The sequence below is a fragment of the Garra rufa genome, chromosome 2 (assembly GCF_049309525.1).
Source record: "Garra rufa chromosome 2, GarRuf1.0, whole genome shotgun sequence".
NCBI classification, from domain to species: domain Eukaryota; kingdom Metazoa; phylum Chordata; class Actinopteri; order Cypriniformes; family Cyprinidae; genus Garra; species Garra rufa.
The window spans coordinates 1748995-1773642 of record NC_133362.1 but is presented as its reverse complement, the minus strand read 5'-3'; the positions used below and the strand labels follow the sequence as shown (position 1 = coordinate 1773642).

Genomic DNA, 24648 nt, shown 5'->3' with positions numbered 1-24648 from the left:
TGATGAGATCATATTTGCATGTATTGTGTATGTCATTTTAACATGCTAAAGAAATTCTGAAAATCAGGTGATGCATAAAAACACATTTTTCCCAATGAAAGTGCTGCGAATACTGCATGCATCTCCTCGGTATATCTTTATATACAATAAAAAAAATATCAATCTTTATATAGAATGATGTCGTATTTACATGTGCATTTATTAGCATGCAGTTTACTCAAATTCTCTATACACAAACATACTCATGTTTTTCCAGTTAAATTGCTGCAAATACTTTATGCATCTCCTCTAAAGTGAAAATTTATGTTAATAAAACAGCCTTGTTTAGATAGATTGTGGAAAGATTAATTTTTATAAATTGCACATTTTGGAGGCACTTTATATATACATACATACCTACATAGAAACAATCTTTACATAGAATGATGTCATATTTGCATGTGTTATGTGTATTTGATTAGCATGCAATTTACTCAAATTCACTATAGGAATTATGAAAATCTGGTATTGCACAAACACTCACATTTTTTCCAGTTAAAGTGTTGCAAAAACTTTATGCATCTCCTCTGAAGTGATTTTTTTTCTTTGCAACCCTTTATTTTTTCCACATTTTGGAGCCACTTTTTTACACTTAAAAAATAGGTGTTAGTAGAGCAGCATTGTTTACATAGAATAGTGCATTGTAAAATATATAGCCAACTTCACATGAGTTGTAAATAAATCTAAATATTTCTAGAAAAACACACGTTTTTGTTTTATCACATTGCTGCAGCTGTTGTTTTGTAAGCATTATCTTAAGCACTAACACTTCTGTATCTCATGTGGCTTATTGCTTTATTTGATATCAGCAGAAGAACTCATAATGCTATAAAGTGCACATATGGTTTGTGTGTGTGTGTGCGTGTGTGTGTGTGTTGGTTGGCCGCTGGAGTCTCTCTCTCCATCTCTCTGGCCAAAGGATCTCTAAGCTGCCAAGAGCAACATTACTGTATAGGTTCCACTCGTAAAGTAGAGCAGCACCGTTTGTGTGTACAAGGAGAGAGCGGCGATAATTGAGGGGCCTAATCAGAACGAGAATGTCAAGAAATCCATCACGAGCATTGCAGGAACAGCTCTTGGAATGAACAACGGAAACTACAGAGGAGGAACCAGAGCTGGAGCGCGAGTGTCCTCATATTCACCTGACACACTGCGACAGCTGTCAATCAAACACGTCACATGAGCAAATTCAGCACAGAAGGAACCTTCTGATATATATGACATATACTGCTCTATTTCTAGAGTGATATTGTTAAATATGTGACCCTGGAGCACAAAACCAGTCTGAAGTAGCAGAGTCTTATTTGACCATACATTGTATGGGTCAAAATGATTGATTTTTCTTTTATGCCAAAAATCATTAGGACACTAAGATCAAGTTCCATGAAGATATTTAGTAAATTTAATACTGTAAATATATTAAAACTTATATAAATATAAGAATCTGCATCTGTTTGAGTCTCTTAATCAACAAATTGAGCTGTTTTTTCCTCCATATTCTCACTATATCAGATTTTATTAGTCATAAAATCTGATGGGTCCAATTTGTGACCCTGGACCACAAAACCAGTCAGAAGTTGCGCAGGTATATTTGTAGCAATGGCCAAAAATACACTGTATGGTCAAAATTATCGATTTTCCTTTTATGCCAAAAATCATTAGGATTTTCAGTAAAGATCATGTTCCATGAAGATATTATGTAAATTTTGTATTGTAAATATATTAAAACATTTTTGATTAATAATATTCATTGCTAAGAACTGAATTTGAATAAGTTTAAAAACGATTTTCTCAATATTTAAATTTTTTTGCACCCTCAGATTTGCAATTTTTGCTGTGTTTTTTTTATTTTTAACACTGAATATCTCTGGAATATATTACATTTACATTAGTGCTGGGTAATGATTAATTGCATTCAAAATAAGAAATCCAAAAAAGTTTTTGTTTATATAATATATGTGTGTGAACTGTATATTTATTATGCATATATAAAGACACACACCTACAGTATATACTTCAAAAAAATTTAACATGCATTTACATGTATATATTTATATTCATATAATTTATATTATATATAAATGTATGTAATATACCAATCAAAAGTTTGGACACACTTGACTTAATGTTTTTCATGATCTAAAAACTCAAAAAGTAGTTTTTTAGTCAAATAGTAATTATTAAAAAAAAAAAAAAAAATATATATATATATATATATATATAATTTAATTTAATTTAATTTAATTTAATTTAATTTAATTTAATTTAATTTAATTTAATTTAATTTAATTTAATTTAATAATTTATTATTTTTATTTTATTTTTTTATTTTTAATTAAATACAAATTGTGCCAAGGAATGATTCTCAGTTTGTTTTTTAATAAAAACTTAGTTTTTTTTCCATGGGAAAAAATTCTTAACTTCAGTTTTTCTTAAAAACAAACTGAGAGTCATTCCTTAGCACAATTTATATTTGAAAATAAATAAATAAATACATAAATAAAATACAATAAAAAATGTATTGTATTGTTTTTAAAAAAATAATTAATATTTGACCAAAAAACTACTTTTTGAGTTTTTAGATCATGAAAAAAAAAGTCAGGTGTGTCCAAACTTTTGATTGGTAGTTTATAAACATATCTTTTCTTAAATATAAATGCATGTATGGGTATTTATATATACGTAATAAATATACACAGTACACAAACATAAATAACATACAGACTTTTATTTTGGATGCAATTAATCACAATCAATCGAAAAAGGTATTCAAAAAAAAAAAAAAACAACTTGCACCCTTACTGCATTTATACAACTTTGCTAATTAAAATGCATTCAGCTGTATATTTAATTTGAATGTTAGTTTTAGTGGAGGAAATGAAAAATGCTAATTAAATTATTAAATTTGATTTTTTTCAATTTTGCACCAGATGACGCACAAACGGCTAAGGGAAATATAATAAATAATCAAATACAGAAATTTTACTTATTTAATTAAATACTGTACCATGGTACCACCATAAACTAGCTGAAACGATTTTATATCCTGTGCGGCTCTTAAGCACAGCATTAGACTAGATGTATGGTAGTGTTTAACTAATCTATCTGCTTCGCCTCACTTTCTAATCAAACTTCAGAAACGACTCGCTCAGCTAGTCCCGAGATTATGAGTGAAATCCGAGAGGGAATTTAGAGAAGAGAACGAGGCCGGACTACAGAGCAGATGATTCATATGACGGCTGAATGAGTCAGTGTCTCCTCTGCATACTAATAATCACACCAGTTTACTAACGAAGGGAAATTAGCGCTGGTGTGAAGTTGAGGAAACACCAAGCGTTCCGGCCCGCGCAGAAAACTGCTTGTTGACAGTGGGAAACATATTTCTGTCGACACTTCATCAATATTTATGCTCAGACGTTACTGCGTGGTGAGAGCTAGTTGAAGTAATTAACTGCCACATGGTTCACTTTCACACAAACTGACTCACTCCCACCGTTACTCTGTGTGTGTGTGTGTGTGTGTGTGTGTGTGTGTGTGTGTGTGTGTGTGTGTGTGTGTGTGTGTGTGTGTGATGGGAAACGGAGAGAGCCGGAGGAAGAGGCACGGTGGTCTGTGAAGTGCTTGAGAGCCGGCATGTGGCGCATTATCGCCCTAATTACCATGCAGCATATGTTTCATTAAACGCGCTAAACCTGCCGAACTCTTAGGCGACTGTTCGCACACGCCTGCCAAACCTCTGCAGGAACGCGTGGAGCCGCTGGAACCCGGCCAGTGCAATTCACTCATGTCCTTTCAGATCACTATCAAGGGCACTGATCACAAAAGGTAACGTGTGTGTGCGCCTGTGCCCCGTTTTTAGATTTTTGTTATTTTATTTTAAAAGGTCACTGCTGAAATCATATTTTTCCACTTCATGCCTGAAGTACCAGACCGTAACGTCATAGAAGCATTTCCAATAGCTGATTCTTAACTATTACTGTATGTACAACAGGCACACCAGACAGGAAGAAAACACCTGGCAACCACCTAGAAATGACTTGATGAACACAACTGCATAGAAACATTGAAAAATATAGCTGCAAGCAGCAACTACGGGGCCAAGCACTAGGCAAGAGTAGCATCAGAGCAAGTGCAGCAATGAGTAATTTTAAGGTGATTTCAGTCAAAATGGGTGAAAAAACATAAAAACAACCACTAGTAAAACAATATAATCGGTTATCACTTTTGACCACAAGGTGGCACTGTCTCGAAACGTTTTGAATGCTTTCATGTCATGGTCTTGCTGGTACCAGTGTTGTTTTTGACAACCATCTTAGATTTAGTCTTAGTCTTAGTCTTTTGGACTAAATGCTTCTTAGTTTTAGTCAAATTTTAGTCACTTCTATATGTGATAGTTTTAGTCCAATTTTAGTCGACGAAAAGTCAAAAAGGTTTTAGTCTAGTTTTAGTCGACGAAAAGTCAAAAAGGTTTTAGTCTAATTTTAGTCAAAAAAAGGGAAAAAAGTAGTCTTTTAACAAATTAATGTAGGTCAGTAAATATTTTGCTGTTGGGTAGTGTCACTTATAAGTTCTGAAAATAGCAGATCTATAGTTCAACACAATGTGAGCTTCCGGATCGACTATTTTCACCAATAATTACAATAATGAAGGAATGTTTTAGAACATAAAAGACAAACAAGGATGGAATGCTAAAACGGCTTGCCATACTAGTATAGCAAAGAGTATTTAATGCTAAAACGGCTTGCCATAGCGGCAGATACTTTTTAGGTTGTAATTGGCATGCACAATAAGCGGAAATGTCATGCATTTTAAACGTCTGACGAACCACCCACTAACATTTTCGTCTATTCTCGTCTCGTCAACGAAAACTCACACACGTCTCGTCATGTTTTAGTCATCAACGAGCCATTTTTATCTCGTCATCGTCTCGTTATCGTCATGAAAAAAAGTGGCGTCAACGAAATGATTTCGTCATCGTCATCGTTGACGAAAACAACACTGGCTGGTACATACAATGTTTTGTAATGGTACACCAATGCATTGGTAAAAATGTAGTATTTTATATCATAATACTTTATTTTAGTCAATGGCATTTTTATGTTTTGTTCAATTATAGCGCCACCAAGACTAACAATCCCACCACATTTGGTGTGTGTCCTTAGAGTGTGCCCAAACATATGTGTGTCAAATTTGGTGAGAATATCTCATTTTGTTTTGGAGTTATAGACATTTTTCTATATGAGAAGAGAAAAAATGACCGACGGCTGACATTGCATTTTTTTGCCACTTACTATCAACATTTTGGCAATTGGGCATTGACATATAGCCGGCACGCTACGTTTCCGAATTTCCTATGGTGGCTTCGTGTCGATCGGAGTAACGGTTTCTAAGATGTTGTGCAAATGATTTTTAAGCGCTGTTAACGTTTAGCAGAAAAAGGAAAGTGGTATTATTGTGTCTAGAACATGATTGTGTCACTCTCACCTGGTAATGAGGCAGCAGTCGTGAATGATGCTTTCCTCCACGTACAGCCCTCTGTCCTCCAGCGTGTGGATGGGACGATGTTCGTGGCTCCAGGACAGTTTGATGGAAGAGTCAAGGTACGAAGCGGTGCACTGCAGCGGCAAACGGTCCCCACGGAACACCAGCTGCCGCTGGGTGGGGATGAGCTGCAGGACGGGGAGCTCCAGCGGGCCGTCTGAAACACAAACACAAACATGGAGAACAGATACAGGCACAAAATCAGTGGACATAATATTTTTTGAAAGGTGTGACATAATAAACTCCACCCCAGATTACTTTTAAATGTGTCTTTATATAGGAGTTACATTTAAAAGGAATGGAATATCTGTATATTTGATACATTTTAGAACTAAAAAAAAAAAAAATATATTATTATTATTATTAGGGGTTCAAGCGTGTAGTGTCAAAACCCTATTTTAATAGTTAGAATGATCACGGATCAGTGATCTCCACGTAAAAATGATTGTGCAGACCAAACTGTAAGTTGTAGTGACTTGAAAATACAACTTACACCGCCTATAATGTCACCAAGGCTCGCCCCACTCGGCCTGACGGGGGCGCTACAGCGATTAAAGGTATAAAATCGTGACAATTTTGGGTATTTTGGATTTTTTCCAAAACATACTTTTGCGAACTAGACCTAGTAAATATCAGTAATTAAAAAAATTCTAACTTTCAACTCTCCTACGCAAAGGGACGCCAAAACGTTTGAAAGGGGCAGGGCCACTTTTAGTAAAATGCCTATAACTGCTGAACGGAATGAGATATCTTCGCCAAACTCAGAACACTTATGTATGAGCTCAATCTGAGGTCACAAGACAAAAATCACAGAACACGTCCACTTGGTAGTGCTATAAGAGGGAAACATTTTTTAAATGTCTATACCTACGCAACCATTTGTCCTATCAACATGAAAATTGCTGTGCATGGGCTTGGTCCAAAGTGCCACAAGTGTCTATAAGGACATTTATATATCCCCAAAAAACATTGCTGCCATTGGCTAATGAATTTTGAGCACCTATTAGACAAGGTTATAGGTAAATTTGAAATAGTTCGGTCAATGGGGGGGCGATGACATTTTTTTAAGGCCATAAACTTGGAATAAAACTTGTTGGGCCTGTTTGACTCACAGCCCCAAAGGTCTGTGAAAAATTGGAAAGAAGTGACCAAATATACCCCTAAGCCTATAAACCCTAAACGAAAGCTCAGAACTTCACAAACCTGATTGAGCATATGCGGCACATGTCTCTAAACAAGCATGCAAAGTTTTAAAAAGATCAAATCATGTTTGAAAGGGGCAGGGCCACTTTTTGTAAAATGCCTATAACTGCTGAACGGAATGAGATATCTTCGCCAAACTCAGAACACTTATGTATGAGCTCAATCTGAGGTCACAGGACAAAAATCACAGAACACGTCCACTTGGTAGTGCTATAAGAGGGAATTTTTTTTTAAATGTCAATACCTACGCAACCATTTGTCCTATCAACATGAAAATTGCTGTGCATGGTCTTGGTCCAAAGTGCCACAAGTGTCTATAAGGACATTTGCGTATCCCCAAAAAACATTGCTGCCATTGGCTAATGAATTTTGAGCACCTATTACATAAGCCCCTTACATAAAGAGCTCAATCTGAGGTTACAGGACTACAATTGAAAAAAAAAACCTCACAAAACCTGGTGAGCACATGTCACAGTTGATTCTAAACAAGCATGCAAAGTTTTAAGGAGATCGAACCACAGCTGGTGCTGTAGTGGTTAAAGTTGACTCAAAAACACTGGATTTTTAATGATAAGATCTAGATTCTGAACAACTTTGCCCCTTGGACCACTGCTGTCAATCAAATAGTCCTTTACATATTTGACATTACTTAAAAAAAAAAAAAAACTACTATAATAAAAACAATTCCAGTACAATTCTCTAGACTCTCTAAGTCAATAATCATCAAAAAAAGGTAAACTTCCTGTTTGGATAGCTATAGGGTAATTTAGAAAATGGGCATGGCCAAATATACCCTTAAGCCTATAAACCCTAAATAAAAGCTCAAAACTTCACAAAAATGATTGAGCATGATTCTAAACAAGCATGCAAAGTTTTAAAGAGATCAATTCACAGCTGGTGCCATAACAGTCATAAACATTACAAAACAATATTTCTATGGTAAATTACCTGAATTTGCAAAAAAAAAAAGTCTTGCTAAACATGTGCTTAAATGCTTTAAAGCTCTTAAACCCCAGTCATCTCTGCTTGCAGCTATATTCAATTTATTAACATAACATGATATAACATTCAGTTGATTATAAAAAAAAAAGTCCATAGACTTATTTTCATGCTTTATTAGCCAATCACATTATAAGCAATTAACATGCTTCATTGAACAGCAAACAACAACTTGAAAATAAATTAAAAGATAAAAGAAACAAGTAAAAAAAAAAAAACTGGTATGAGATGATGGTATAAATAACTCAACAGCTTCACATATGAGTGCATTTTAGTTACGTGTCAGATATATATATTAGTAAAGTTTGTGGTTGGGTTTGGTCTTTGTGCCTCGGGCGTTTTGTGTCCTGCAGGTTTTTCCCAGACACTGGATCTATTACAGCATCTCTTCAGACGGCCAGCGCTCGCTGATCACATTAAATGCTGTAACGACTGACCCGCTCCACAACTAACTTTATAATGATTGTCTCTGATTACTGGACTCACATTCACACACCGCTGCCTCCTGTTAAACTCATGACTCAAGCCTGAGTCACCGTCAACCCGATTAACACAGACACACAGTCAGATGGACGCGTCTCAAACGTCAATTAGATGGTGTTTTTCTTCAGATATCCTGTATGACACAGTCTGGCTCATTTCTGGATTTTTATGTCAAGCAAAGTGAGCAAAATGAGCGTCAAATTAAATTTAGTGTGTGGGTTTGCTTATGAGTAATTCATACTTTGAAGACGTTACTAAAATCTGAAATTACATTTTGGTCCATCATTCAACAGTGCAAATTTACTGCATAAAAAAAAAAAAATGTTTTCAAAGGATTTTGTTTTTCTTTTCTATTATTTTATTTCATTTATATAAAATAGTTCTGCATTCTACATAAACAAGGCTGTTTTTTTTTTTCATTTCAGAGGAGATGCATGCAGTATTTTCACATAATAAAAATAACAAAAGAACTTAAAAAATTGCTAAATCTAAAATTAAAATGAAAACTGAAAAATTATATTTTGATAAATGATAATCATGTTAATTGAGATAAATAAAAATGGTTTTCAATAATAAAATGAAGCAAATAAATTGCTTTATTTTATAATTGTTTTATTTAATTTATTTAAAATATATATATAATTCTGGATTCTGTATAAACTATGTTTTCATTTCAAAGGAAATGCATGAAGTATTTGTTAAATAAATTTACTTTTATTTAATTATTATTTATTTTATTATTTAATTTAAGAATAATATTTATGGATTATGTATAAAAAAATCAATTTCAGAGGAAATGCATGAAGTATTTGCAGCATTTTAACATAATAAATATGAAAAAAGCCCATAAAAATAGCTAAATCTAAAATTGAAAACACAACTGCAAAGTTCAAATAATAACAAATACGTACAAATAAAAACTAAAATGAAAAAAAAAATTGTAATAATTAGGCATGCAGCTTTAATAAGCTCATATAAATAAAGATTAAAAAATACGTTTTCAACCGTGAAATTAAAGTAAATAAATTGCTTTCATTTTTTTTATTCAACTTATTAAAAAATAATATTTCTGGATTCTGTATAAACAGGTTGGCAAATTAACTTTTTTTTTTTCATTTCAGAGGAAATGCATGAAATATCTGCAGCAATTTAACATAATAAAAATTACAAATCCACACAACAAAATTACCTAAACTAAAATTAAAAAGAAAACTGAAAAATAAAATGTGACCAAGGACCACAAAAACAGTCATAAGGGTCAATTTTCTTTTATACATCATCTGAAAGCTGAATAAATAAGCTGATTAAAAATCTGCAATCTGAGGATGCAAAAAATTAAAATATTGAGACAATCGCCTTTAAAGTTGTCCAAATGAAGTTCTTAGCAGTGCATATTACTAATCAAAAATTAAGTTTTGATATATTTATGGTAGGAAATGTACAAAACATCTCCATGGAACATGATCTTTACTTAATATCCTAATGATTTTTGGCGTAAAAAAAAAACGATAATTTTGACCCATACAGTGTATTGGATTTTGTGGTCCAGGGTCACAAATGAAATAAAAAAAAATTGTCAAAATTGCTTATTATTATTATTATTATTATTATTATTATTATTATTATATTTAACCTATATAAAATATTTTTTTCTCCATTCTATATAAACAAGGCTGTTTTATTAGCATTTTTCAGATGATATGAGTGCAGTATTCACAGCTTTTTCACTGGCATGTCCCTCTCTGACTTCTGCACATCTTTTATACCTTCTTCAGACATTCTCCATCAAAATAAAATCACGTGGGGACGGTTCAGGCCTCTGATCGGCCCACACTGGCTCCTCCAAACCTCAGACACACCAGCAGTGGCTTTGAGCCAAACTAAATGAACCACTCGGCCCCGGGGCCACATAAATCATTGCAGCGGCGCTCCAGAGAGACACACGATAAGAGACAAGAGGCGAGCCGCGGATCCCACCGGATGAGCTCTTGATCTGGGCCCTTGTCCGACAACTTACAGTATACTGTAAGAACAGAGCCTGTGTTGCAGCCATTAAAATAGTTCAGTTTTGGATTCTAATGGCAAAGTGGGTAGATTTCATTTTGCAGCGGCAATGAGTTGAGCATGTTTGATCAATTTAGCCTTCTCAAATCAACACGACTTGCCTAAAATAAAATCTATAGGCATAAAACACTTGATGCATTTCATAATATTAATTTAAACATTTAACCTAGATAAATGTGCGCTGTTAGACGCATATCCAATCGTTTGTGCGGAGAGTGGAAGCTAAAGTGCGCTTTGCAGGACATGGAAGCAAATTTTTTTCTTAATAACAGTGGAAACCTAAAATACGCCATCATTTTTGCTCGTAAAGGTAAGAGCAATACATCATTTGGAAATGCAAAAAGGTCTACTTTTACCTGTGTGGACTTACAATATCAACAAAAAGTTGTGCTTTTGTAAAATAGCTAAAGAAAACAAACATGCGCTTTCTGCCGCCTCTGTCTTGAGGAGGAGCGCTTCAAAAATATGATCGGAAACTCAGTGAATATTTGCCTCACAGAAATGAGAAATATATCTATATAACGCTTTAAATTACTACTTTAAAACAAAAGACTGCATGTAATAAAATCATGTTATATTGCGTAAAGTAAATGGGAACATTCCACCTGTTTTCACATTTAACATGAATTTATTAAATGTAGGCGTCAAGTCATAAAACTGGCCGATTTATGAGAAAAATAAAACAATGCTGGCAAAGCTATAGGCTTGTTGACTTTTCTGAGGTAGGCTAAATGTTATGTTACTATTATTATGACTTATTCACAAGATGCTTTATTGACGTTTTTTAACTCTGATTGATCGATTTCATGAGATATTGTGTTTATTATTTTTTTTAACATGCATTAAATTGTTTTAATGTTTATTTCATGCTTCAAATATAAAAAGAGGAAAAGATCATTGATTCACATGCCGAATATAGTTATCGCACTACAAATTAAAGAGAGTAAAAACACAGTTATTGTTTGTATTTTATCATAAAATGGACAGAATTTATAGGCTGAGACTTGCGTGCTATAAATAATGAGTGGACTTGAAAACGTTAAATATGATTTCCAATCCTTCAATAAAACAGCTTGTAAATACTAACTTAACGTCATGTACTTAAGAAAAATCAACAAGTTAACCGAGTTAGAGCCCTTAATGATTGGGGGGCTTGTACAAATTTTTTGCATATGGGCCCGCAGTTCATCCAAACATACAGACATGCAGTAATTACTCCCAAATGTCATTAAGCGGAGCCTCAGGATGTCATATCCAGTGGAGGAGTGAGTTTAAGTGAGCTACTGAAGTTAAAGCTGTGAAAATAAGCACTGTAATACTGTAAAAGATCATGCAGATGTGCCACAAATCACTAACACACTCTACAGTGTGCCAATTCACCTCTGTGTGTGACACACACACACACACACACACACACACAAACCATATGTGCACTTTATAGCATTATGAGTTCTTCTGCTGATATCAAATAAAGCAATAAGCCACATGAGATACAGAAGTGTTAGTGCTTAAGATAATGCTTACAAAACAACAGCTGCAGCAATGTGATAAAACAAAAACGTGTGTTTTTCTAGAAATATTTAGATTTATTTACAACTCATGTGAAGTTGGCTATATATTTTACAATGCACTATTCTATGTAAACAATGCTGCTCTACTAACACCTATTTTTTAAGTGTAAAAAAGTGGCTCCAAAATGTGGAAAAAATAAAGGGTTGCAAAGAAAAAAAATCACTTCAGAGGAGATGCATAAAGTTTTTGCAACACTTTAACTGGAAAAAATGTGAGTGTTTGTGCAATACCAGATTTTCATAATTCCTATAGTGAATTTGAGTAAATTGCATGCTAATCAAATACACATAACACATGCAAATATGACATCATTCTATGTAAAGATTGTTTCTATGTAGGTATGTATGTATATATAAAGTGCCTCCAAAATGTGCAATTTATAAAAATTAATCTTTCCACAATCTATCTAAACAAGGCTGTTTTATTAACATAAATTTTCACTTTAGAGGAGATGCATAAAGTATTTGCAGCAATTTAACTGGAAAAACATGAGTATGTTTGTGTATAGAGAATTTGAGTAAACTGCATGCTAATAAATGCACATGTAAATACGACATCATTCTATATAAAGATTGATATTTTTTTTATTGTATATAAAGATATACCGAGGAGATGCATGCAGTATTCGCAGCACTTTCATTGGGAAAAATGTGTTTTTATGCATCACCTGATTTTCAGAATTTCTTTAGCATGTTAAAATGACATACACAATACATGCAAATATGATCTCATCAGTGTACATACCATGTTCTTACAAAATACAGTTTTATAGGAATATGGGGGCATGTTTGTGCATTAATAATATTTTTTTTTCTCAAAATGCAAAATAAAAATATAGCTGCAAGCAGCGATTACCAGGGTTCAAGCGCTTTCAGGCATTTAAGCACAAATGACATTATGTAGCAAGACTTTTTTTTTTTTTGCAAAACCAGGTAATTTACCATAGAAATAATATGTTTTTTAATGTTTATGACTGTTTTAGTGCCAGCTGTGGTCTGATCTCTTTAAAACTTTGCATGCTTGCTTAGAATCACCTCTTGCATGTGCTCACCAGGTTTTGTGAAGTTTTGAGTTTTTCTTTAGGCTTTATAGGATTTTGGATAAATTTGAACAGGCCTCTTTTCTAAATGACCCCATCATAGCTTCCCAAATGGGAATTTCCAACATTTTTTGATAATTATTCACCTAGAGAGTCCAGAGAATTGTACTGCAGTGTACAAGCAAAGTTGTCCAGAATGAAGAGCTCTATCGTATGATAGGAATATCACATGTATGTGCGAAAAAACACACAGTGCACAATCATTTACGCCTTTGAAAAATGTGATATCGTCCCCCCAGTGGCTGATTTATTTCAAATATCTCACAGACCTTTGGACCCGTGAGTCATATCGTTCCAATTGTGGACCACTTTGGACCAAGACCATGCACAGAGATTTTTCTTTTGATAGGACAAATGGTTGCGTAGTTATAGCCATTTTTATGATTTTCCGTCTTATAGCGCTACCAAGTGGCCAAGCTCTGCAAATTTTGTCCTGCATCCTCAGATTGAGCTCTTACGTAAGTGTTCTGAGTTTGATAGAGATATCGTATTCCGTTCAGGAGTTAGGCATTTTACTAAAATTGGAGTTATGGGCAATTGTGTACTTTTGATCGCTGTAGCGCCCCCGTCAGGCCGATTGGGACGAGCTTTGGTGAAATTGTCAGTGGTGGGAGTACTACCATTCCTCTAAGTTTCAAGTCTCTATGACTTACGGTTTGGTCTGCATGATCAGTTTTACGTGGAGATTGCTGAAGAGTGACCATTCTAACAATTACAATAAGGTTTCAGCACTACACACACTTGAACCCCTAAAAAATGTTTGCAACAGTTAAATAAAAGCTTTTCATTTTTTTAGAACAGATGCATGCAGCATTCGCAGCACTTTAACTGGGAAAAAGAGTTTAGAGTTGGATTTTTGTTTGTTTGTTTGTTTGTTTGTTTGTGTATCTGATTTCCTCCAGTGAATTTGAGTGAACGGCACGCTAAAATAACACACAACCCATGCAAATACAACATCATCAGTGTGCATAATTCATTCTTTACAAATTCCTTCAATAGTTTGATCCCTCAGGATAATAACATATATATTAGTTTAATGTTTTGATGTCAGTGAAGTCTTACCGCAGGTGAGCTGGTTTTCCTGAAGGCTGCGCAGCTCCAGTCCATGAAGACGAGTCGGATACACACATACGGATTCATTTCCCACACGCACCGCATGAGATCTGATCCACGACAACAACCAGCGAAGCTGACAATCACAGAACAGATAGTCTGTGCCCATGTGCCTGAAAACACAACCACAACACTATGATCCATTAATGCACTCACAATACTGCAGAAGAACTACATCTGAAACTGAACAGAGCTCAATAATGACACTCTTGACTTCTATAGAGCTGCTGAAATTGAATTTGTTTCATAATTGATACATTTTAGAACATCGTCACACTTATTTTCCTGTTTCTTACTAATAAGCTTCTTCAAAACAATCTATATACATAGGTTCAAGAGACTTTTACTTAGTTGCTCATTAGTTCTTCTGTTGTTTATGAGTAACAGCATCCATCTATTAGACATCATTAGCTTATCCAAGTTGCAAATGTAAATAATGCAAAAAAAGCAATATTGCAAAAACAATTAGAAATAAAGCAGCGTTTTCATACTATGTGTCCAAATAAACAACGTTATACATAATAAATGTTATAAATTATATGCGGTATCGTGTAGTTAATAAAATGTATGAAAACAAGACAATAATAAAAATTATTTTAAAAAAGTCAAGATTTGTTTAACTAAACTTAAAATGAAAAACAAAACATAAAATCCAGCTGAAAAATATTAACAAAAACATAAAAATAAACATCAAGTTTTTTTTTACTTTAAACATAAAGTGAAAAGTGAAAATATAAAATCTAGTTAAAAATACAAAAACATAAAAATGTCAGAAACTTTAACTTAAATTAAAGCGAAAACAAAAATTAAAGTGAAAACCAAAAATATAAAATGCAATTCAAAACATTAACAAAAACTGTAATAATGATACAAACATCAAGATTTTGAGAAAAAAAACTTTAACTAAACTTTAACAAAACTTCAAGATTTTTTTTTTTACTTTTTTAAAAAAAGCGAAAATATAAAATTCAGTTCAAAAACATTTACAAAAATGTCAACATTTCTAAAACTAAAGTGAAAACCAAAAATATAAAATCCAATTCAAAACATTAACAAAAACTGCAATAACGATACACTTTAGCAATTATTATTATTATTATTATTATTTAATATCTATATTTAGCTTTAACTTGATTTAATTTCAGTTTTAGCAGCTTCAGTACTTAAAATAGTGGACAAGGCTTTATTTCAATCAACATAAAATATTAAGTAGTCAATCGTCCCAGTAAATTATTCAGGAACAGATTTTTTATGTGCATATCTTCTTTTTATTTACACTTTTATCAATTTTTTTATGTAATATTCAAAAATAAGGAACGAAAGCCAGTTATTGATGTATAATGTTTCACTCATGTGACATAATACAGCTGCATAGATCATTTTTGCAATTTAACTTCAATAAATGCTCATTTTGGATGGGATAGTAAGTTTTTAGTTCTAGACATAAAGTAGTTTTTCACAGTACAATGTTTTTTTTGTATCATATTCTGACCCATTTAAGCAGCGGAAAACAGTGCAGAGATCTTACAGCGCTCTGAGAGACGGGACGTGCGTGAACAAACCCTCTGGCAGCGTGGAAAAAATATTCCCAGACAAATTCCTGAAAGACACAAAGACACACAGACTTTGTCCCACAATTTAAAACTCACAGCATTAAAGCACAGCTAGAACATGATCAATTATTAGTGATAGACAGCTCCCTGTGCTCAATAAAAACATATATACACACACAGAGAGAGAGAGACTCACAGTTTGGAGAGGCGTCCAAGGTCAAGAAACATATCAGCAGAGAAACAGCCAATCCTGTTGTTGGAAAGATCCCTGAGGAAACACACACACAGTCTGTCAGCTGAGATAAATGATCTGACATCAAACACCAAAACCTTTAATCTAGCTTATGAATGTGTGAATGCGTGAGCATCAGCTGCCATAAACACTCCTGGAGCTTTTGGGTTTGATTTGGTTTCAACATCAGCGATGACCTTTTCTGACCTCAACCTCTGGATCAGTTGATTTTTATTTTTAGTAATTGATTTTAGTCATTATTATTAACTAATACAAACACAAAAATCATAAATGTCGACATTTCAGCTAGTTGACAAAGCAACATTTCTCATGTTCAATTAACTTACAGTTGAGGTCAAAAGTTTACATCCCCCTTTCAGAATCTGCAAAATGTTAATTATTTTAGCAAAATACGAGGGGTCATATAAAATGCATGTTATTGTTTATTTAGTACTGAGCTGAATAAGACACTTATTTGCCTGAATGATCCACAGCTGTGTTTTTTTGTGTAGTGATAGTTGTTTATGAGTCCCTTGTTTGTCCTGAACAGTTAAACTATCTGCTGTTCTTCAGAAAAATCATTCAGATCCCACAAATTATTTGGTTTTGTGTATTTGAATCCTTGACTGTATGACTGTATGATCCATATTTTCACTCTGAGGACAACTGAGGGTCTCATATGCAACTATTACAGAAGGTTCAAACACTGATGCTCCAGAAGGAAAAAAAACATTCATTAAGACCCGGTGGGTGAAAACTTTTGAAATTTTAAGATCAGGGTAAATTTGACTTATTTTGTCTTTTGTTTTGTCTTTTGGAAAACATGTGAGTATCTTCTGTAGATTTTGAAGGGCAGTACTAAAGGAAAAAAAAAATATGATATTTAGGTAAAAATGTACACATCTCCATTCTGTTCAAAAGTTTTCACCCCCGGCTCTTAATGCATGTTTTTTCCTTCTGGAGCATCAGTGAGTGTTTGAACCTTCTGTAATAGTTGCATATGAGTCCCTCAGTTGTCATTATGAAAACAAATACATATAAAATACAATTCAAAATGTTAACAAATACATCAACATGTCAACAACTTTAACTAAAATTAAAGTAAAAAATATCAAATAAAATTAATTTCAAAATATTAACAAAAACATCAAAATCTCAAAAACCTAAAATTAAAGTGAAATTGAAAGTGAAGTTTTAGTATTTTTTAACTTTAATATAATTTGTAAGTTTAAGTTTCTACTTCATATATAATACTTAAATTTTATTTCAACTTTATTTAATAATATATTTATTTTGAAATTTTTTAGTTATCTGCTGCCGAGACCAAATGATCTGACTATTATTTGAATATATAAACCATCTACTTATTTCTATTTATTTTTTACTTTTCCTGTTTATTTTTGATTAGGAGAAACATCTGAGACATTAACACCATCTCCATTAAATCACCTGAGAAATGTGAAAACAGAAAATATAAAATCCAAACAAAAACATAAACATTTCAAAAACTTGAAAAGTGAAAATGTAAAATCAGATTCAAAACTCATACAACTCATTCAACATTTCTAAAAATGATATTAATAACACTAAAATAACACTGTTTTGTTATTTTTAAACACTTTATATTTTTAGTACTTTAAATTATTTCAGTTGTTTCTCCTTTTAATTTCGTTTAAGTTTACATTTTTCATCTAATAATTAAATTAGATTTCAGCTTCATTTCAATTAACAACAACTATTTTTTTAAAGAGATTTGGTTTTCAGTAACAGCATTGCTTCTGAGTCCAAATGATCTAAATACATCAACTATTGACTCATTTTTGTTTATTTTGACACAAGTAGGCTTAGTCTCCATTAAATCGCTTGAGCAATAAAAAGATCAAGCCGGTTTCTACTTGACCGGCATCCATAAACGAATCGGTTACTATTATCAGCCGCATTTCATCGTTCAGAGTCGTTCACTGCGGTAACGGGACCCTTGAGGAAAATAAGGGTGAAGCGTTTTAGGAGCTGCACTGTAATCTTAGTAACTCTCCAATTACTCCTCATTGAGACTGAAGCCGCAAACCAGCGTATAAACGGCCGTTTGCCAACCGCAGCGCTCAACCTCTGAACAAACGTCCGTCTGGTGTGTGTGTGTTTGGACATGCAAGATGTTAGTGCTGTAATGAGAAACATGCGCTGCTGCGGTGCAATGGGAGCGGTTCGGTTCAGTTCGGTTCGGTTCAGCACTGTAATCATGGGTTAGGAGCTCTTAAATTAGCACTGAGACCTGCCGCTTGAATTATACACGTCCAGCAGCCACAATCAGACGCTCAAATCCAGCAATCAGTGTCACATTAAACGTCTGCATGTCGAGATGCTGAAAACCTCTTCACTGCAATGCAGAAGCTGATTCTCAATAGTGCAAGTCAGCCCCAGGCCCATATGCAAAAAAATTGTACGGGCCCCCCAATCATTATGGGCTCTAACTTGGTTAACTTGTTGATTTTTCTTAAGTATATAATGTTACGTGAGTATCCACAAGCTGTTTTACTTAGGGTATAAATGCCATTTTCAAGTCATTCATAATTTGTACGCAAGTCTCAGCCTATAAATTCTGTCCATTTTATGATAAAACGCAAACAATAAATGTGTTTTATGCTCTATAATTTGTAGTGAGATACTATTCGCCTCAGATCAAGTGGCATGTGAATCAATGATCTTTTCCTCTTTAATACTTGCAGCACGAAATAAACATGAAAAAATATTTAAATGCATGTAAAAAAATGTAATAAAAAACGATGCCTTATGAAATCCGTCAATCAGAAGTAAAAAAATAAAAAATAAATAAAACATCTTGTTAATAAGTCATAGCCTAATAGTAGGAACATAACATTTAGCCTACCTCAGAAAAGCCAACAAGCCTACGTATAACTTTTTTACTCATAAATCAGTCAGTTAACTTGATTTAAGTTGAAGCCTATGTTTTTAATTGCTGTTTTTCATGTTAAATGTTAAGACAAATTGGAAGCCACAGCCTCTTTTTTTGGAGTATAGGTTGAATTTTCACAAATAAATTTATGCAATATAACATTATTCTATTACATGAATTCTTTCATTGTAAAGTAGCAATTTAAGGCATTCTATATATATCTTTCACATGTCTGTGAGGCAAATATTCGCTGAGTTTCGGATTATTTTTCGAAGCGATCCTCCTCAAGACAGAGACGGCAGTGTAACAAGTATATCCACTGAAGCGAGATGTGAGGATGAACCCAAGTGAAGTTTATTTACAGTGAAGCGTAATCCATAAATCCAAACAAACAAATGATAATCCAAACAGAGACGAGACTTGACTTGACTTGATACAAACAAACAGACTTGACTTGGAAACAGACTTGACACTCACCGACAGCAGATTAACAACATTAATACGCGACAATGAACAATGAAACAGAATGCCTACTTATACAAAACAATACAGGTCACATGACACCAACAATCAATGAAAAACAAGGAACAAGACATAGCAACCAAAGACAACCAATCAGAACATGACACATGGAAATAGGGAACCAATGACACAAGGGCAAGGGAAGCAAGACACAACAGCATGAAACAAATACAAAATAAAACACATGAAAACACGAACATGAAAACCCCAAGACAAAACAAAACCCCACGTTACAGGCAGAAAGCGCATGTTTGGCTATTTTACAAAAGCACAACGTTTTGTTGATATTGTGAGTGCACACAAATAAAAGATCTGAATGATGTATTGCTCTGACCTTTATGAGCAAAAATGATGGCGTATTTTAGGTTTCCACTGTTATTAAGAAAAAATGCAAGCGATCGTGCTGGCGCTTCAATGTCCTGCAAAGCACGCTTTAGCTTCCACTCTCCGCACAAATGATTGGATATACATCTAACAGCGCACAATTATCTAGGTTAAATGTTTAAATTAATATTGTGAAATGGAAGTGTTTTATGTCTATAGATTTTATTTTAGGCAAGTCGTGTTGATTTGAGAAGGCTAAATTGATATAACATGCTCAACTCAACCTTACTCAGATGCTACACCCCTGACGCTACACACCAAGAGCAATAATGATATATAAATAAAACTATAACTACATTTGCGTCCACACCAGTGAATGATAACTGACGATAGTTGAACGATCATTTTTTTTGTTGCATTTCATGACTTCAACCAGTAGATGTCCACAGCACGCACATTTCGAGGGTATATAAACAGTGAATCTAGTGGAAACTATCGGTATAGTTATAGTCGTGATATTAACTCTGCTATTCTCTTATATTTGAAACTATTTTTAGAACATTATCTTTATAGTTAGAGTTATCGTTTTGAGTATTAGAGTTTTGGTGTGAACAGGCCTTTAGAGTCAGAAATTTTAATATTAAGTTAAAGTAGAATTTCAGTAAATTAGCTTTCTCAAACCAACTTTATGTTGTCAAAATGTCTGTTTTTGGTGAGCAACCTTGTAAACACAGTCTTGAATTCATTAAAAAGTCCTAAATGACCATAAAGAGTTGGGAGAAAATCTGATACATTGTGATTTTTGTCCCGCGATTTGACTTATGAGTGAGGAGCGATGACTGACACGATCATGCTGGAGTATTTGCTGCTCAACAGATCCTGAGCTCATTGACAAATATCTGTGTTTTCATGCATGAGCTCAAAATTATACTTACAATCTCCTCAGATCCGTCAGGCCATGAAACGCGCCGGGGGCAATTCTGCTGATGAGATTACCGCTCAGATCCCTGAAGACAGACAGACAAAGAGATATCAGAGAGAGAAATTAAACATTCACATGTTCAAAAGACTGTGAAATAAATAAATCCTTCCATGCAAATTTGGTTAATTAATGCTTTTATTCATCAAGGATGCATTAAATTGATCAAAGGTGAGAGTAAAGACATTTATAAATGTTACAAAGACTTCTATTTCAAATAAATGCTGCAAACTTTCTATTCAACCTGAAAAATAAAATGTGCCACAGTTTCCACAAAAATATTGGGCATCACAACTGTTTTCAACATTGATAATTAGAAATATTTCTTGAGCAGCAAATCATTTTGATCATTTGATTCAGTTCAGGATTCAAAGCGCAAATCGCAAATCATTTGATTGAGGTCGGGATTCAAAGCGCTGATGCGTGAATCGTTGGATTCGGTTCCGGATTCAAAGTGCAGATCACGAATCATTTGACTCAGTTCGGGATTCAAATCGTGAATCATTTGATTGCGTTCGGGATTCAAAGTGGAGATCGCAAATCATTGGATTCGGTTTGGGATTCAAAGTGCAGATCGCGAATCATTTGATTCAGTTCGGGATTCAAATCGCAAATCATTTGATTGAGTTTTGTATTCAGAGTGCAGATCGCAAACCATTTGATTCAGTTCGGGATTTAAATTGCAGATTGCGAATCATTTGATTCAGTTCGGCATTCAAATCACAAATCATTCGATTGAGTTCGGGATTCAGAGCGCAGATGGCGAATTGTTGGATTCGGTTCAGGATTCAAAGCGCAGATCGCAAATCATTTTATTCAGTTCAGGATTTAAAACGTGCATTGTGAATCATTTGATTCAGTTTGGGATTCAAATCACGAATCATGAATCATTTGATTGAGTTCTGTATTCAGAGCGCAGATCGCAAATCATTTGATTCAGTTCGGAATTTAAATCGCAAATTGCAAATCATTTGATTGAGTTCTGTATTTAGAGCGCATATCACCAATCATTTGATTCAGTTTGGGATAAGAAATGTTCCTTAAGCAGCAAATAAGCACATTAATGATTTCTGAAGGATCATGTGACACTGAAGACTAGAGTAATGTTGCTGAAAATTCAGATTTGATCACAGAAATAAATTGCAGTTAAACAGATATTCATGTCACGATGCAGGCAGGAACACACGAACAACGACGTAAATAAAAGACGTATATTTAATAAATCCAACGGAATACAGGCAGACACAGGAACACCAGGGGAAAACATCCATATAACATTAAAGACAGACAAGAGTACTAGGAAAACACACACCTTAAATAGACAGACTAATTACAAACACAGGTGCAGACAATAAGGGAGAAACCAAAAACACTCAGAACTGCAGGGGAAAATGGGAAAAACCAACAAGAAAGTCCGGGGGTGTGACATTACCTCCCCCTCCCGGAAGGCACGTCCTTGTGCCGACAAACAGACAAAAGGAAAAGTCTTAGGAGGGGGCTTAGGTGGAGGACGGACTCCCGGGAGGAGGACACAAGATGGAGTCCAGGGTGGTGACGGAGGGAGGAGCCAAGGAGGTGACAGGAAGGGGCTGGAGCAGGAGGAGCCAGGTGGGACCCAGAACTCAGCCATGATGGAGTTCCAAGGTGGAGCCGATGGAGGGAGGAGCCATGGTGGAGGAGAGGCTGACGACTCCATGGGGCCGACCGACGGAGGCGGAGCAGGTGGTGGGAGAGCCCGATGCGGAGACGGAAAGCCGAAGATCATGGGTGACACCGCGGATCCGGAGGGCCAAGGCGGAACCCAAGGCTCTGGCGACCAAGGTGGAGATGGAGATCCGGAGGTCCGCGGCGGAGCCGGAGCGACAGAGGGCCGAGGCTGTGCCCGCGGGAGGGAGGAGGTCCAACGAGCTGGTGGGACGGAGCGACGAGGCACAGCCGGAGGAGTATAGTCCAGAGGCGAAGGTGGGGCGACGACTGACCAGGGCGGAGCCGGAGGGACGATGGAGCCCGGTGGAGCTGGTGGATCGACGGGCGACAGCGGAGACAAGGGAGCAGAGAGCCGGGGTGGAGCCGCAGGGTCGGAGGACCTAGGCGGAGTCCAGGACTCTGAGGCTGGAGGCGATGGTGAGGGATCCTCCAGCCATGACACCGATGGAGATTGGCAGACCCGCAGCGAACCCACCGCACAGATGGTGGGCTGAGGGTGAGCAAGGGGACAGACAGCAGACAACGGGGATTCATGAAGGCTGGGCGGAACCAGCGGTGACTCTGGATGGCTGGGCGGAACCAGCGGAGATTCAGGCTTAGGCAGAAGAGGGAGGGTGGGAGGGAAATCCAGGCAGATGGGCATTTCCGTGAAACAGTCAATTAAGTCCCCAGAGTGCTCTTGCTCACCCCCAGTGGTGGTGCAGTGGACGGGGCTCTCTACAGCCCTCTCTTGCTCCACGAAGCGCTCCACCGTCGCGGATGTAATGGCCGGCTCACGCACCTGATCAGCAGTTTTGACCCCGTCGGCACTCCATACTGCTGTCGCTCCGGGCTCGGGCTTTCCGTCTGTGAAGGGCTCATAATCCGCGGGTCGGGGTGGCTGGCTGGGCTCTGGGTCTGGAGTGGCACTCCACAAATGCGGCGAAATCCGCTCGAGGGCCATCCTCGGACGACGGCGCTCTGCACGACGCGTTGAGGCTAGCGTCATAGAACGTACAGAGCGCGTCGTCCGGGTAGCTGGTGGTGTTAGCTACAAGCTGGAACATGAATGTGTAACCCTCGAGCGGTAAATCCCCCTGCTTCAGCCGGAGGAGGATGAATTCAGGACGGAGGAAGGAATCCATGGGGGAAAACACTACGGAAACAAAAAGACTGAAAAACTGAATGATAAACAAAACGGGGTGGAATACGCAAAAAAAAAACTGTTTCGGTCGGTCTTTCTATCACGATGCAGGCAGGAACACACGAACAACGACGTAAATAAAAGACGTATATTTAATAAATCCAACGGAATACAGGCAGACACAGGAACACCAGGGGAAAACATCCATATAACATTAAAGACCGACAAGAGTACTGGGAAAACACACACCTTAAATAGACAGACTAATTACAAACACAGGTGCAGACAATAAGGGAGAAACCAAAAACACTCAGAACTGCGGGGGAAAATGGGAAAAACCAACAAGAAAGTCCGGGGGTGTGACAATTCACATAGAAAACAGCCATTTTAAAATTTTATATTTTCCTGAATTTTTGATCAAATAATTTGGTAACACTTTACAATAAGGTTCATTAATTAAACATTAGTTAATAAGTAAAACATATACTAACTCAAAACTTTGTTTTTTATTTATTTTGTTCTATTTTTTCTGCAATTTAATATTTAGAATTCCCATTAATGTCCTATTTGTACAACAAATAAACAATATTGTTATAAAAAGAGAGATTTGATCTATAACTTAAAATCCACACTTCCAAAGAAACACATCAAACCTACAGAAACCCATTTCTGCCACAGAACACAGAAGGAAAAAAAGTCTATATTTTACAATTTTGACCTTCTAGTGGAGTAAAAAATAAAATAGGCAATTGTGCTGTCTCGCAATTGTGACCTTTTTCTCATTATATAGTTTAAATCTGGCAATTCTGACTTTCATTCTCATTATAGGTTTAAATCTAAAACTTCTGACATTATTTACTCAGAATTGCAAGAAAAAGGTCAGAATTGTGAGAAAAAGTCACAATCACCTTTTTTATGTTTTATTCAGTGGTGGAAATGGACTTCCACACAAACCTCAGTGCGTTCAGCTCTGACCGACTGTCTCAGACCAAGTGCCCTAAAAATACATGATGCGGTATCATAATACGACTCCTGGCTTTCCTCTGAGGCCAAAACAAACTTCCTGAAATTGTGTGTCTGTGTTTCCTGTGTCTGAAGGAAGTGACAGGAATCTGAAGGAGGACGAAGTCAAACACAAGACATCTGCAGACTGTCAGAAAAATGCAGGAAAAATGTCACAA

The 24648-nt window shown here is 35.6% G+C and overlaps 1 protein-coding gene across 1 annotated transcript in view; it reads right to left on the bottom strand.

The window, feature by feature from the left end:
* Positions 1–24648, bottom strand: part of adgra1b (adhesion G protein-coupled receptor A1b) — a 219889-nt gene that overhangs the window by 151667 nt on the left and 43574 nt on the right. The window contains exons 3-7 of the mRNA XM_073834524.1: positions 20594–20665; positions 15863–15934; positions 15642–15713; positions 14063–14226; positions 5524–5737 (exon numbers count right to left, since the gene is read on the bottom strand). Of these exons, the coding sequence (XP_073690625.1) occupies positions 5524–5737; positions 14063–14226; positions 15642–15713; positions 15863–15934; positions 20594–20665 (594 nt within the window). The remainder of the gene's footprint in view (positions 1–5523; positions 5738–14062; positions 14227–15641; positions 15714–15862; positions 15935–20593; positions 20666–24648) is intronic.